At 43.8% G+C, this 16,905-nt stretch overlaps 1 protein-coding gene across 1 annotated transcript; it reads right to left on the reverse strand.

The window, feature by feature from the left end:
• Positions 1 to 679: 679 nt before the first annotated feature.
• On the reverse strand, positions 680 to 10,549 carry LOC104533022 (protein Shroom1). Its single transcript, XM_010178377.1, has 6 exons — positions 7,772 to 10,549; positions 6,541 to 6,605; positions 4,897 to 5,478; positions 4,368 to 4,518; positions 2,684 to 2,956; positions 680 to 934 (listed from the first exon to the last, which is right to left on the reverse strand). The coding sequence occupies exons 1-6, from the start codon at positions 10,547 to 10,549 to the stop codon at positions 680 to 682; spliced, it is 4,104 nt and encodes a 1,367-aa protein (XP_010176679.1).
• Positions 10,550 to 16,905: the final 6,356 nt, after the last annotated feature.

Below are 16,905 nucleotides of genomic sequence, written 5' to 3' on the forward strand. Positions count from 1 at the left end.
AAGCTCAGAGTTTATCATTCCCAAAAGTGTTCATTTAAGTCTTCATCACCCATTGTCTCTTTTTGCCAACGTGGAACACCCTTTTTTCTCCCCTTGTAAGGCCCACTACTGAACAGCCTACTGGGATTACACCAAGCCAGGAAAGACTCATGGATGGCAACTGCCAAGAAAGGAAATCATTCTTTTCTTCCATAACAGTGTATTTTTATTGTGTCATACATATAAACAGTAGAAACGAGTGCAGGAGTTTCACTGAGATGGTCTGTAACGTTTCCTATGGCTTTGTGCAATCTCCAATTCAAATCCGAACACCCACAGCATTTTTCATTTCAAACACTCAACCCACCCACAAAAGGAAAATATTTGTGTCGTTCTTTTATTGAGATTATGTCAATCTGGAAACAGATGGACAGACAACAAGAAGGGGAAATACATGCCAAGTTAATGGGAGCAATACATCCTACCAGTCGTTTCCAAAATGCAGTCTGGTACCTGCTGTAAGGTGCTGTCAGTTGGCCTGTCCAAAGGGGAAGGCACGTCCAGCGTGTGCCTAGAGCATCCTCAGAGCATCTAAGCACTTGTCAATACTGTGGCACTAACAGGATTGTGAGAGTTCACCAAACCCAGCCCGTGGGGATCTCCAGGGCAACGTCACAAGTTACGGATGGTCTGTTGGGTATTAGAGGGGGATGCTCTTCTCCAGATTTTCTAACTGTTCTTTGAAAAACTTAATCTGCTCTTCAAGGTCCTTCTGTTCAATCAGCAAGGAGGTCTTGACTTGAACGAAGCGTCGGTAGTCCTGGAGCTGCTGCTCAGTCAGGTATTTGGCAAGGATACCAGAGACCACTCTCTCCCTACGGTCTAGATTCTCTTTCAGGTCTTTTGCGTCTTCCCGCTGTCTAGACAAAAGCTTGTGCCGTTCGTTCAGCGATTGCTAATGGAATGAGAAAAACAAAGCAGCACACTATGAAAACTCATCATGCCTGGCAGACTCTAGATCTTCATTTGGAAGCCACAGTCGATTTAGTTTAATTACTTCCTCTTGTGGGCTTGGTGTTCCACATGAGTTTTTTCATGATTGAATTACTCAATCTTGTGGCTTGTGAGGTAAAGACACCCAGTAAACCCCATCAAGGCTCACTTCCATGCTGCCCTCAGGAAAAAAAAGTCAATATACTTAATATTCTGGTAATTTTAAACTGTTCTGTATCCATTTTCATTCAATTAGAAGTTCTTTAAGGCACATGTCTTTGTATATGGCAAATTGTGTGTGGCCAGAGCACCAATGTCACATGAAAAAGGTAGTGTGGCCTCTATTAAAAGGTCCATGTGATAAAGTAACTTTGATGCAGACAGAAACTGTTCATCAAAGGCTCCTGTTTATCAAATCTACAAGAATCAAACCTTGCTTGTTCTACAGGATTTTAATACCTTTCACATTTTTGCTAATTCTCTGTCAGCTGTAATGATTTTCACAGGGACAGGACTGCTAGAAAATGTCCGGTTTCAGGACCATCAACTGTCCTGAGCAACAGTCACCATCAACACCCTAAAAATGGAGTCAAAGATGGAGAGTGCTGGTTTTGCTGACCAATTGCAGTGACTGGGAGATCATTGTGAAAATGCTGGCTCCTAACCAAGCCTTTACTGAGCACGTTATTCAAATTCTTGAATAAATCATTTTAATGTATTTTTACTACAAAGAATACAAACATAACACTAAAGAAACAACAGCCCTCTCGCCAACCAGAAAGTCTGTTGGCCCAAAGTCATTGTGAGATATCTCTCAAAATTACTAATGTTCACAGGACTGACATTGTGGAGCAGGTAGATCCTGATTCTCCGGATCACACTACATGGCAGGATGTTCTTGGTGCCACATGTGAACTATGAAAAACCTCTACAGCTACAGGTCAGCAGCAGCAGCTCAAGGAAATCCCAGCTTGTCTGACTCTGTGCTTTTCTAATTTCCCAATAAGAGATAGCAGCAGGTATTGTATTGATAGAAACATGTCTAAAAGCTGTAAGAGCAGCAGGAAAGCATCATTCCTGGGATACATTTGGCTTGTCTCCTCTAGCAAAAAAAAAAAAAAAAAAAGAAAAAAAGACTTTTCAGACTTGAAAAGATTTCCTGGTGACATGAGACAATTCCTAACTTTCCAGCAAAACTGGCTAGTTGAGTTAAACTACAGGGAATTGTATCTCAAGTTACAACCACATCTTCTTCCTGCTCACTACAGCTAAGACAAGCCCATGAACTGAAATGTGATTTCAAAGGTAGGAATTACCACATTGAAATTACTGGTAGGAATAAAACAACAACAACAAAAACCCACAACACAAGACAACAAGAACCCCCATGAAGCCAGGTTTGGAGCTATTCCACGGGGACCAGCCCAAGGGTGCAAAGGCCACCAAGTTTGGACCCTCTCGGAGCTTTGCTGCTGCTGCCACCCCAGCACCCAGCTGCAGAGCTCACTTGGTGCTTCTGTTCTCCAGCACTGAACCTGTGGTCCACACCACAGTGGAGACACAGACCAGCACTGCCTGGGTGACAGCTGGTTGGGATTCACTTATCATTGACAACTTTGGTTCAGAGCTGTCAGACAAATGAGGTGAGCAGAGCCCTGCCTGGAAACAAGAGACCAAAACAAATTAAATACCCTGCTTGCTTGTCACCCACCTTCTCCTCAGCATCTGTGTTGCCATCGACCCTCTTCATGGCATTTTGGACTCGGGCAAGGCGGCTGGAGAGGCAGAGCAAGAGGCTGACAACCTTCTCCAGGTCACCGATGAACATCATGTAGCGTTCAAACTCGTTGGGCTTGCAGACGTCCCGCACCATTGCCTCCAGCTCCTCGCCTTGCTCAGCACACTCCCTGGCTTCAGAGAGGACGAGCTCCCTTTCCTCCCACAGGGTCTGCAGCTTTGACCGGAGGCTGGAGATCAGTTCCAGCTGCAAAGGGGAAAAAAAACCCCAAAAACCAAAAAACAGAAAACTTATTACCAAAAGAATCCATAGCATTTCTAGAGAATGGATTTTCCTCACCTGGTCTTTGCCAAATTTTTGACTTTTAAAATAATTTTAAGCTCTGGGAAAGAAAAAGAGAAAAAAAAAAAAAAAAAAGAAAGATTTTCTAAGCTATACTTAATTCTTAAATTCGGAAAAGCAAATTACCAGTAATCGCCTTAACTGGTGATATAATCCCTGGCTTAAAGAGCTTCCCATCAGTCAGAGTGAACTACAATAAAGATTACAACGTGATTACACACGGTTGTGCTCCGAGACATGAGCAGGAAGTCACAGCTCCATTACCAAGCTTTACAAGAACTGAGTGGAATTTCATTTCTAATGCACACAGAAAAAGTCAGTTCCAGGGGTGACTCCAGCCAGCCACGGGGCCTGTGCAGCCAAGCAAGCAGAGGAGGCTATGAGATACAGAAATGTTGATATGGGAAAAGGCCCCGAGATCAGAATGGGAGAACTCCATCAGCTTTTTTGGAAATCAGCCAATGCCACCGTGAACAGGTACCAAAAAACATCACCACATACGCAGCAGAAGGAGTCTCAGGAAGGCAGACTGTCATTATCTGGGATGGAGCACAGCCAGGTTTCTACAGGAAAAATAAAATTATCTAATTCTTCAAAGCCACATATTGCCCTTCCAAGCTGCTGTATTTCTATCGTAGTCCAGCTGCGTCCAAGCCACCTCCATCCCCTGGACGTACGGGAATTAGTAGGGCACTGTACTGCACAGAAACTGCTGCCAGTTCCCTCAGAGTAAAAAATATTTCTCATCTAGGCTGCCAGTTTTAATCATAGAATGGTTTGGGTTGGGAGGGACCTTAAAGCTCACCCAGTTCCAACCCCCCTGCCATCAGCAGGGACACCTTCCACTAGACCAGGTTGCTCAAAGCCTCATCCAACCTGGCCTTCAACACTTCCAGGGAGGGGGCATCTACAACTTCCTTGGGCAGTTATAATGAATTGCACAGATTTTGAGACCAGGTCTGAGTGTGAAATTGTGAGTCAGCTGCTGCACAGGAGCTGGCCTTGCAAGGAAATGTAGAACCAACCCTGCGTGCTTGTCCCAGGTACAGCCCATGCCTGATGACCTGCTGAGGAGAAGTATGTGGGAGGAGAGATCTGGATCAAACCAGGCAGGATTTAAACACCACCATTTATGATTGATATATCAATTTGCCAGGACTTTATCTACTGGAAAAAATGTGTTCAAAGTTATCTGTGAAACATTATTCCTGGGATAAAAGTAATTAATAAAACTATCCACTTTAATACACATAAAATTAATAATAACTACTTTGTCATGGTGAAGGAACACTTCCTCTGATGGCCGTCTACCTACTTTTTTAGACGTGATGTCATCTAGGTCATCTGTGCTGTCTCTGCTCCTGTTGAGGACTTGTTTTCCCTTAGAGGTAGGATGTTCACTCCTTTGCTTGGCATCGTGTTCTGATTCAGGACATTCTCCTGTTGCGTCTCTAGTACTTTTCCTGCTATTGGAACAGAAAATAAATACCTGTGGCAAACGCTCAGAGTTTTGTTCTCAAACATTGTGTCTGTGGTTTGAACCATTTTGACTTCAGAATCACTCTTCTCACAACAGCAATTTTTCTAATTTTTTAAAAGATACAAAGCCAAAGATTTGCAGCCTAGGTTTGTCACAGTCCCTTTTAATAAGGTATCATTGAACTGCATTTCTTCTGTCATATATCCATAGCCACAAATATTTCTTGATGTGTAAATCAGAAAGCTAAAATATTTTGCTATAGAAACAAAAACAATATGCTCAAGTCATCTTACTACTGGTATATACATGATATTCATATGCTAAAATAGCTTAAAATACCAGACAATTGGTTTTGTCTACTTACTCACTCTCCTCTGCATGCCACACGTCTCCCTTTTTTCTGTGTGATTTATCCAGCCTGGAAATGTCAACAGGAAAAAGACCCTCCATCAGGTCTAAAGCAGTTCTTCTAACAGGATGAGGCATGAGAATATCAACCAGAGAATTGTCTTTGGCAATGATCTCCATAGCAAGTTCCTCGTACCGCTGGTCGTCAGGAGACCACAATCTCCTTTTGGGCAGACCTGGCTCTCTCTCGGGGACAATATCATCTTGGCTGTTGTGCATGGACATGTCCTCTGCAACTAAACCTCTGGCTGTGTCTCTGTCTCCTTGCTGAGGCTGTGCTAACGCGGTGTGGCAGGACGTCACTTGCTCCTGAGGAGCTGCAGGCTGCTGCTCTGGACTCTTTATTAAAGTGTTGCTGTTCAGAGGTTCAGTTCTGCGTTCCTCCTCCACTTGAGCATCTTCCTTGCTTCCACTTCTTGGGCTAGGAACAGAGGTTTCAGGAGTCAGCTCCTCAGTATCCTCACAACACGCATGTCCAATTATCTCACTGCTTTTATATTTGTGATTCTCACATCCATCTTTCTCAGGATCATGGGAACTATAAGAAAGAAGACACTTCCTTTTATTTGAGACACTCCCTCTACAATAGATTTTATTATTATTATTATTTTTTGTCATGATCACAGTTTACTCTTCCTGCTGGTCCCAACTGGAACTTTTATTTGAGCCATTAACACTGGGAACATGCCCAGTCTAGTCTGGATTTTCTACCCCAGTACAACAGCACTTTCTTGTGGAGGAAAACAACGAGAAAGAATGAGATACAGCAGTAACAGAATGAAAGCTGTACTTACAGCTGTTTCCCAAAGACAATCATCTACATTAATTACTAATGAAACTAATTCTAGATTTCTCATCTTTTCATTACTTATTACATATTACAGAGCTACCATGTTTATGATGTTACTGTTCTGTCCAGAACTTCCAGTGACATTCATGCTGACGTGCTAAACCTCTTAGCTAAGCTAGGAAAGTTAAGAAAATCTTTGAAGTCTTACTAAAAATATATTTTTTTTTTTCCTCTAAGATAATCAAGCCTCCAGAAACCCTTTGGATCTTTCTGAACGACTGAAACAGTGGAAATCCTGTTAGTACACAAGCACCAGCATCACTGCCTTGTTGAGGCAGAGCTCGGATCTTTTTCCCCTCTGATGCTCCTCAAACAAGCAAAACAAATATCGAGAGTTGACATACAAACTTTCCAGTTAGCTATGTGTAAACGCCACAGAACTGTTTGGTTTTCTTTTAAAGAAACCACCCCCAAAACCCCATCACACCACTCTCTGAGCACACATATTTTTCAAGACTGGGCATATCGGAGCTGCTGCAGATGCTGTTTTTGCCGGAGCTCAGATGAGGGAGCTGTGATCTCAGAGATCTGGAGGACAGCAGCTCAGGTTCACTCTGCATTTTCCACTTGTGCTCCACACCATAGAAACTATTTTAAAGACTGTCCCAAAATGAAACAAACAGCATCATGGATGAATATTCCCATAGAGCCAACGAAGGATCCCAAGGCACAGGGACAGAAGCAGACAACTGGGGCTGCTGTTGGAGTTCACACATCTCGGACACGGGCTCTATCCAGGCACAACCTTACCTGGGGGTGACAAGACAGCTCTCCCAAGGCTGAGATGGTTCCACTGCACCACATCTGTACGTGTCCTGGAAATGAAAACAACACAATGACAGGCTGAGAGAGTTGGGGCTGTTCAGCCTGGAGATGAGAAGGCTCCAGGGAGACCTTCTAGAGACCTCCCAGTACCTGAAGGGGCTACAAGAAAGCTGGGGAGGGACTTTTCATAAGGGCAGTTAATGACAAGACAAGGGGAAATGGGTTTAAGCTGAAAGAGGGGAGGTTTAGATTAGATATTAGGAAGAAGTTCTTCACTGTGAGGGTGGTGAGACAGTGTCCCAGGTTGCCCAGAGAAGCTGTGGCTGCTCCTCCCTGGAAGTGTTCAAGGCCAGGTTGGCTGATGCTTTGAACAACCTGGTCTAGTGGAAGGTGTCCCTGCTGATGGCAGGGGGGTTGGAACTGGATGAGCTTTAAGGTCCCTTCCAACCCAAACCAGTCTATGATACAATGGGATTACCAGCATTTTCAGACTAGGCAGCTGTTTAATTTTACTCCCATATTTGTTATCCCCAGAAATAAAAGCCAACACTAGATCTCTGAGTAGATTCACCAAGGTTTTCATTTTTGAGTTTGCCTATCTCCTTTTATTAAGGAAACTGCTGTTAAGCTCTTTCTAGGTAGTATCCATCTCTTTTTCCTAGAAAACCAGAGAACAGGTAGCAGTAAAATATATACTCTCATTGACACTCGTAACGATTCAGACAAGAGGCAGCAGTGGTGGAAGTTTGTCAGCCTCTCCAGTTGGATAATTTTAGTAGCATATTCAATTATTTGTCTTCTGACCCTTTTATTTTCTTTATTCTTCTTGACAACAATTTTGACAGCTACTGTCTTTCAGATTCAGGAGCCAAAAAGGTTGGTCATTTATAAAAATCTCTCTATTAATAACCTTTCTGGAGTAGTGCTCTAATGAAGCTGCTGTAGTTAACAGCAGTGGCTGCTGAAACAGGAACAGCATCACCCTGCACACATTTTGCTTTCAAACAGCTACACAGCATCTCCTATAGACTGAGCAAATGTGGCTTCTCCTCCATAGCTGCTAAAAAAAATAAAAATAAAATAAAAACTCAAGTCTGAACTCCTCGTTCGTGACATTCAACGGTTCTTCATGCGAATAGTCCCACAATTCTCCAGAACAGGGAGACAGTCATAAGTTGGACTCAAACAATAATTAGTATTTTCGTATCTTTCTTACCTGTGTGGAAGTAGGAGTCGATTTTGATCTCTCACGAGCTCTTCCTGACACAGGAGGGTCTGACTGTGGGAGACTTTCAGCAGATGCACACTTGCCAGTGCAGCTCCCATCTGCTTCACGGGGAGACGGGTCGTGCTTTGAGGTCGCTGTACCAGCAGCGGCAGAGCTGGGATCACGCCGGCTGGTCACACTCAGCGGGGGAACAAAAGCCAAAGGAGGAAAAACATCTAGTGATTTTTCTTCAGAGAAAACTTGGCAGAAAACCTCATTGTTTTGCACCTTCCTGGTCCCGTTTGGATTGCAAACCTTGCCAGGAGGCCACCTGGGGTGCGGCAGCCTCTTCTGCAGGGGCGGTTTATGCAGCGGGGGGTGATGTGAACTCCCTGGTCTTTGATTAATCTTCCTCTCCATGTATTCCAGAAGTGCAGTATGCTGGATTTGTTTCAGCTCCGTCTTGGAGATACTTGAACTGGAAAGTGCTCTCCCTCTGTTTTCCAGAGTCTTCCTCCTAGCTGCCACTATATCTTGCTCAGTGATTTCATCCCTGACTTGACTCCACGATACTTCCCTGTTTGCCAGCTGATCCAGTTTCTCAGGTTCAGAGTAACAGAGTTTCTTTTGCTCCTTTGTTACCCTTTTCCTTCCCCCTGTCCGACCTGTTTGTGGCTGCTTAATGTCTTCATCTCTCCTGAAACTTTCCAAGGATTCTAGCTGAGAAGGAGAACACGGAACAGGTTGAGCCCCCTCGCTGGCACTGGATAAAGAGAAAGACCTAAGGTGTTCAATTGAAGGTCTTTTAGAGGGTTTCTGCCTGAGTCTAACGGGCAAACTCATCTGTAAGTCTTTTCTTTTAAAGGAGGTTTCTCTCAGGACCTTTTTCTGAGCCACTTTAAGTTTCTCTCTATAGTCGTTGTTGAAACTCTCATCCGTGGGGGAAGCAGGACTCCCAAGAATGAGATCTTCACTCTGGAGCAGGAGATCATCAGCACTGCACTGATGGTGGTCGCTGGTCCTTTGAAGCCGGTTGCTTTCCCTTGGTATCTCCAGACACCGCGCTGAGGCAGAGTAGCTGCTCCCTGGAAATTCCATTGGTGAGCTCCTGGAGTTCTCTTGACACGGGGTGAGCTTGTTGTGGTGCAGGACATCGGTGGTTTTCCCACCAGAAAGGTAGTAAAGCATGGGAGTCATCTGCCTGGTTATTTGTTCACCAGCAAGATCATCCCCAGGCTGTCTTATGAGCTGTTTTTGAAACTCAGGTTGGTATTTCTGAACAGGAGGTTCCTCTTCTTCTAAATGCCTGCTAGGGTCAGGACTGCTGCTGTTAGCCTGGTTTTCTTTCTTGACTTCATGTAAAAATCGAGATGTGGGATCTTCCTTTGGTCTGAACAAAGACATTTGGTTAATATTATCATAGCACTGCCTATTTCCTTGATCCACCTCTGCACAGCGAGGGTGCTCAGCTTCTCCAGCATCATAGCTGCAGGACAGTGATGATCTCTGCATCTGGGTTTGCTGATTCAGGAGTGGTTCCCTAACATCACTCCCAGTTTTTCCTTCAGAATCATAACACTGCTTTTCATCTGCACAACTGTTCAGTTTCCTGGAAGCATTTTTACTTACAAGAGCATTCTCCATATATTTGAAGCCACAACTGTCCTCAAACACATCTTGATCCAAGTCTGAACACAACTCGGCACGGAGTGGGCAGTGTTGGCTGGGTTCTGGCACTGAGCTTTGCAGATCTGCTTCTCTGAGGGGTGGCTTACGTACACCACAGGGACACTGTTTGTCTTCTTGTCTATCATTAACAGTGCTAGGGTTGGTAGGCACTGGGTGACAGGACCTGGACTTCATCTCTTCAGCAATTTTAGAAGCATGAACTGAATTATAAGCAGAAAGTATTTTAGGGACATTGGCCACAGAGTCTGTCTTTAAATATTCTTGAAAAATGAATGAAGAAGGTCTGCTGAAAATATTTGGATTGTTTCTCTTTACAGGCTGTTGGGATGGACTCCACTCTCCATTTTCCTCCATCTTTAACCCCTGAATTTTTGATATAGATACCTCATTTGCAGAATCAGAAGCATAAATGTCCTTGGTTTCCAGAGTCTTTCTCCCAGCAGCAACTATATCTTGCTCAGTAACATCATCCCTGGGTTGACTCCACGGTACATCCCTATCTGCCAGGTGATTGTCCTGCACACGAGGAGCTGGATGCACACTACACTCACTGTGACTTCCAGAGCTGCATCTCCCTCTGGAGTTTTCAAGGTGTCTCGTGACTTTATAGCTATCGAGTCGCGTGGGAGGAGAAGGTGGAGGTGCAGCCAGAGGCAGCGGCCCCTGATTTAAAGTCCCTCGGGTAGGAGTGCTTGCACAGCGTTCAGTGACACCGGTGCTGTGAGGGTTATTCTGGATGCTCAGGTCTGGTGCCTGGTGTGGATGGAGGCAGCTGAGGTCAGAGCTGGCTGCACTGAGGTTATAAATACCTCTTACGTATCCCGAGTCCATGTAGGGTACCTGCTCTGGGGGCAAACAGCAGCTTTCACCATAGCACGATGAGGTGGGACACTCTGGGACATTTGATCCCCCTGAGAAAGAGCTGTAAGCAGAGTCTGCTCTTCCAGGGAGGTGCAAGAGATGATCTATGCTGCCAATAAACTTCACTGGTGAAAGACAATTACCATTTTCAGGAGAGGTCACGGGCTCTACCAGCTCTCCAACTCTGTCCCCTTGCCTGCAAGTCCATCCTTCTGCCTCATTCCTGGATGAAGCCATGTAGTAGCATTTCCAGAAATCAAAGTCTGGTTAAATGTCCACAACCGAGTTGTTAGAAAAGCAGGTTTTTCTCTGTAATCACATTCCAATAATATCTAGAGGATCCTAAAAAGAAAGAGAAACACGAAAAAGACTCAGTGGGAGGATTCCGACTGCAGTTGGGGAGATCAGGCAGTGAGAACTTGAAAACAGTACTTAGAAATTTACTAAAAGTAAATGATCTTTCATTTTTACTGAAAGATAATTTTACTGAAAGATACTGATAATTACTGAAGCCAGAAATTTACTAAAAGTAAATTTCTGGCTTCAGTAATTATCAGTATCTGGGAAAGATCATTTCCTCCATCACAAGCAGAGCAACTAAGCCTTTAATAACAAGAGTCCTCTAGATCTTCATCAAATCTAAAAGACTATACATCCAATGAGAAGGTGCTCTCTCATTATGATTGCAAAATATCAAGGGCCAGATTCAAAACTAGCTTCTGAGTCTGCCTAGAAATAAATCTGAGAGGCTGAAAATCCCAACTCAGATGCTGCCTAATCCTGGAGGCGTTTCAATATAACACACACCTGGCTGGTTTAAGTTTCAAAGTGACTTAGAGTTGTGCTTCCAAAAAGGCTTACAGGCGTGGATCAGTGCCCAGCTCTCATTCAGATGGATGCAGCCCTGATCTAAACAACCTGGGGGTTTGCAACTGCAGTGACATTACACACAGCGTGCCCCAAACCCCACCAGTGCCTCCAGGTTCCCTTTCAGAACAATCTCACACAGAAATACGAACACATGGACAGTGAGATGGACACATCAGTGCCCGATGGACAACTGCACTAAACAAGCAGTGCACAGATTAACCCAGAAGAATTATCAAATAGGAAGAAATCATTATTGTAATCAATCTTATCAGCCTTCTCCCCCCTCCTTAAAGGCTTCCTTTGTTTCTCAGAGAAGCAAGAACCAGACCAGACTTTATTTCATGACCAAAATGAGCTTCCACGCCATTTCCAGCTGTGCTCAAAAACCTGGCAAACCTTTCCCAGAAGCTTATAGAAAGTGACTTGATGAGAGATTGACAGAGAATCCCGATGAGAGATTCTGCTGACAGTAACAAATTATAGATTTTTAAAAGGCAGACAAATATTTTTCTGGCTGATGCCAAGAACTCCCCTACAAATGGACTAGAAAAAGCACCAGCCTAGAGTTCCCATACACCCAATACACAGTTTTTGCAGAGTCTAGAAGCAGCCTGTGTTTATCAGCAGCACTTGGCATTTAGTCTCTGACTGTTATACATGATGCACGCGGGTTTAGCTCAACAAACGAGCTCTCTACAAGGAGCCTGCTTAATAGGCCAACAGGAGACACGCAGGAGGTGATCACCTTCTACCAGTGTGACCCCCTCAACCACCTTCAAACCCCTCTGACCTGCTCACAGGTAATGCAAACCCCTAACAAAAGGCTGAACCTCACAAGCTAGTGACCTGGTTTAGTAATTCTCATTTAAATCAGTTCTAAAGACTGATTAATTATTAAAAGAAAGGAAACAGTCTTGAAAGCCTTTGGTGACAAGCTGCTCCATGTGACAATTCCTCTGAGGAGATGCAAACCATTTCCAAATCCTACCAGAATATTCCTTGTCTCTTTTCTTCAGAAAGGTTGAACTCACCAGACTTTTAATCTGCCATTCCCAATACCATACTTCTGCACTGGGGCCTCATAAAGCTGACAGAGACAGAGGTTTCAGGGGTGATGTTGCTGTTTAATCAAAAAAACTTCCCATTCCTGCCTTATTTCAAAGCCAGTCCTGGTATCATTCATTTTGAGCCAAAGGAAGAGATGGACAGGAGCCAAAATACACAAGTTAATCTACAAAGGAAACTTGGACTGGTGGGGCACAGTAAAAAAATTAACTAGTTTCTGGGAAATGAAAACAGTATAACACGGCACAGGGGGAATTTCTGCTGGGCTTTTTTTTTTTTGAAATTTCAATAAGAAACCGACTCAAGGACGCCTGGAGAAGTTCTCTCTCTTTAGAGATTATCTAAAAATGCAGCTGTGAAATTTAATTGTCTGTCCCTGAATAACATGGGCACAGAGGAGACATGAAGCATCAATGGCTGATGATGACATTCCCCATCCTTTTCACCATGGTGTACTGCAGAATTTAAAGCAATAAAAACCTTAGATATCTGGTGAAAGGAAAACTTGGGGATTTCTGAAGCTACAGAGAAAGAAAAGCAGCTGAGAGACTGGTTGCCCTGACACTAAATGCAGAATCAGACTGTACCACAGTCGCTGTCACGCCGCTGGTACGTTATCTAAGCGAACAGACTGCACCTGAAAACCTGGGCCAGGGCAGTGACTGCTGGGTCTCGCTGAGCTCGGTGCTGTCTGGAGGTGCTGGGAGGTGCACAGGATCAAACCCTGTGACAGCCACATTCCTGAGAGAACCAGAAGGCAGATTCCTCTGTCATTCTTATCTCCGGTATTTTAATCAAAATTTTTTGTTCCAGTGGAACTTCTCCAGGCAGCTCCATTTCTCGACTGTTGCTATTAATAGACCCAGCCAAGACTCTGTCTGGGATGTGCTGGCACCGTTCCACTGGAGTTAATAGAGCTGCCCTGATTTACAGCCAGAATTTGGCTCTAACTTTTCACAGCTATGTGTAGAATTCAAATAACAGTTGGGCTTTGAGTTATGGGTATCAATGAAAGTACTCTCCTGGTTTCCTATCCAGTGTTTTCCAAGATCTCTTTTCCCCCATTATTTCTAGCTGTCTGTTCATGATTTACAGTGAGGTCAGCAACAGAGTGAAGAATTTTTGTCTCAGGTTTTTGTGATGATACCAGAAATAATAGGAAATACAATTTCTATATCTTAGAAGATATGAACATCTGGGTTGGAAACAGCAGCAGCAAGCGCTGAGTCCCTGTTTGCACCAGGTACAGGAGGACATTGCAGCTCACAGGACATTCCCTCCTCCGTCTGTTCCTGCTGTGCAGTCTCTCAGATACCTGCAGCCTCTCCTGCTCCATGGAGAAGTGTTGGATAAGCAAGAGAACTTCCCCCTGCACTGGCTGCCCTCTGGTCCCACTCTTGCCATGGCTCACATTTTGCGTATCTGTTTTGCTGAAGAGCAAGTTTGCAATTTCACATCCTTGAAGTGACTGAAAAATTGTCAGGACTGAAATAATATACTGTTCTCCTGAAGTCTCTGCTAAAAATTAAATAATACGATACTGAAACACGGTATCTTCAGGAAAACCTGTCCTACTTCTCTTGGGGAAGATGTTTCCTAAACACTGGAAGCAGAATCGTTGATCTCAATGTATTTGAAGAATTATGTGAAAAATGCCTTCTCTGTCACATGGAAAAGAAAAATATTAATGTACTTAAAACTCAACTGACATTATTAACAATGATGTTCTTGTTCTCCTCAGCAGGTAGGAGGTAGAGCACCCTCGTGGACTACACCGGCTCTGGGTCTTAGAAACGCCCTGGCAAGGCTGTAATACAACATGCACGTTCCAGACAGGGTTGCAATATTTTCATTGTAAACTTCTGTAAGCAAAAAGAAAAACATGAGATTAAAAATATATCAGAGCCAAGAACATCAGAAGATGAAGGGAAGTGTATTAACTCCATGCCCAAGGAAGAAATAAAGCCACTAACAACCTATTAAGGTCCAAAGTTTTGGTGGTGTGCTTTGGTTTTGGTTTTTGTGGGGATTTTTTTGTTGTTGGTGGTGGTGGTTGGTTGGGGGTTTTTTGCTGGGTTTTTTGGTGTGGTTTTTTTAAGGCTAACTTGACTTCCATCCACTTAGTGTGGAAGTGTGGAAGAGAAGCAGGGACTCCGTAGGGAACAGGACTTGTCTAAAGCTTCACAACAGGCTGACAGCCGAGGAAGAACAAAACCCAGACGACACAGGACGTTGTGTACACCAGGCTGGGCTGTCTCTGGGCTAAAATAACAATGTCTTATGTCTCAAAACAAGATCTGTTTCACATTTCCACCATAGTAGTAATAGGAAAAATATATATATATAGTAGTGGCAAGGCAGTGCCAGGAAATTCACATTGTTACAGCCCGCGCTGTGTGTTTGCTCAGCTCAGGTACCAGCTCTTGCATGAAAACGTCTTCACCCAAACATCTATCAAATCCAGTCCCCAAGCATTCAGTGCAGGTTTGAGTCCTGGTGAAGTCTCCAGTCCCTCACAGACCACTGATAAAACACCAGTCACAACCTCTTCATTCTAGGGAACAGTGGTTTGCATTGCACAATCTTTAATTCCTTGTAACCAACTTAGTAGGTCAAAGCCTCATGTCTCTGGCAAATTAACTCTGTGCAGAGGAAAACCAGTGACTCGAGACTGCAGCCAATTACCAAGTTACCCATCTTTTAAGGGCAAGTTTTCTTCTACTTACAGTTTGCTCTTGTTTGACCTCATTTAGACTGTATTGGGTGCTGCTAGTTAATCCAGGCAGTTTATACAATGCTTGCCCAAAGTGTCACCCATCTGAAACACAGGTTGGTTTGCTTTTTTTTTTTCCAAGCCTCTGATTTATCCCCAGCAACCCAGGAAAATCAGCCCCTGGCACTGAACACAGCCATGCTGTACATTTCCATACTGGTGCAGTTCCCTTAACGCTTACTGGCCTGGTTTTGCTGGGATAGAGTTAATTACCAACACAACCTTGCCATCAGAGAAGCAAGAATGTGCATTTTCCTTCATAAACACATGCAGAGTTCAAACCTTCTTTTGAGACTGGGCTATTGGTGTTTATGGGTGAGGAACTGCAACTTTGGCAAATCAAACAGGATTTCTCCCCAAAAACACTCCAGAGATGAAGGCAACACCCTGCTAACGTGCTGGCGTGTGGAAAACTCTCCTGGATCCATTTCTGTAGAACTGCCCTGTTTAAACAAAAGGCTCCATGGAAATAAAAAGGGGAAACACAGCTCCTAATCCATCTCAAACTGCAACGTCCAACTCTTCGCCGAGCAACGAGAACGAGAAGTGTGTGAAATGCAAAGCAAACACCGTGACCAACCTACCAACATTATGTCATGTACATGTTTGGGAATGACCTGTTTCTTATCACAGGGTAAACACCCATTGCAAATATTAGCCAAAATTCTTCAGATTCCAATCAGTTGCACAATCTGCAGCACCTGACCCATCTGTTTCACAGACCATAAGATCTAATTGCTACCAAATTATCATCTGTGAGACTCTTGCTTTACCAGGCAATCTTCCTGGCTGTCCCAGGAAGTCTGGAGAGTCTAAAATCTTGAGGAAGTCAAGTAGAGAGTCTCTGGTATCACAGACACCTTTGGTAGATCATCAGTTGCTCATCTAGCACAGGTTCCCAGACCTCCATCCTGACCTTCCTGGACAGAAATCTATGCACACACACAGGACATAGACAAGCTACACGTTCTCAGTGACTGTGAGATGCAAGATGTCTGGAAATAAGAGCTGGTCCTTTGACCAGACTGTGAAATATTCAGAAATTCCAGACAAATGTCTGAAGTTTTCAAATTCCATCACTTTCACGTGATTGTTGAAAGGGTGAGAGAAATGGAAGGATACCACATCCAGGAAAATGTGGCTGGCTGATCATCTTCACACCCAGCAGCTCTGAAAGTCCCTTAGATGTTGTTGGGGTTTTTTGTTGTTGTTGGCTGTTTTGGTTTGGTTTTTTTTTTAATAGATACCTTCATTTTATTAATATTTTTTGTAATCTACAATTAATCTAATCAACAATTTTATCCCCTAGGGCTTTCAGCTTCAGGTTTCAAACAGGAAGGTAACATAAGGGAACATATGTCATATATCATATCAGATGACATCAACCCCTTTAGCTGACTGGGAAACACACATACTGCTAATCTGTATTTTTCTTGCAGAGATTTCTGAAGACTCTAAATTAGTGCAATTTCCAGATCTATCAGGCAGGTAGCTAACGGCTGCCAAGGATATCACACATCAAAACCCAAGGACAAGCTTTCAAGTGTGGCTTACACAGACCCAGTGGGAAACTTCTCCTGCTGCTGAGAGCCAGGGAAAGGCAGAGTGTCAGACATTCTCCAAACAGAGCCTACATGGGATTTAAATGAGGTTTTTATGCCTTATGTGAACAGAAATAAATTTCACCATCATTCAAGGAATGTAAACATTTCCAGTAAAAACCACAGACACAACTTTCTAGAGCTATGAGAGCCTTGATAATTTAGAGGAAGATGAAAATAATCATAATGCATCTCAATATCCCATTTTAGGGGGGAGTGGGGGAATAAATCTTCCTAAACTTCCTTACCCAGCTGTGCCCAGCTCTCCAGAGGAGGAGGAGATT

Source organism: Antrostomus carolinensis, unplaced genomic scaffold, assembly GCF_000700745.2.
Source record: "Antrostomus carolinensis isolate BGI_N321 unplaced genomic scaffold, ASM70074v2 scaffold28331, whole genome shotgun sequence".
Lineage (NCBI taxonomy): Eukaryota > Metazoa > Chordata > Aves > Caprimulgiformes > Caprimulgidae > Antrostomus > Antrostomus carolinensis.

Coding starts and splice junctions, on each gene's coding strand:
- LOC104533022 (XM_010178377.1), bottom strand. CDS start 10,549: ATGGCTTCATCCAGGAATGAGGCAGAAGGATGGACTTGCAGGCAAGGG. Junction 6,606..7,771: donor CGACTCCTACTTCCACACAG/GTAAGAAAGATA, acceptor TTTCATTTCCAG/GACACGTACAGATGTGGTGC. Junction 2,957..4,367: donor ATGACATCACGTCTAAAAAA/GTAGGTAGACGG, acceptor TCCCCTTTGCAG/CTGGAACTGATCTCCAGCCT.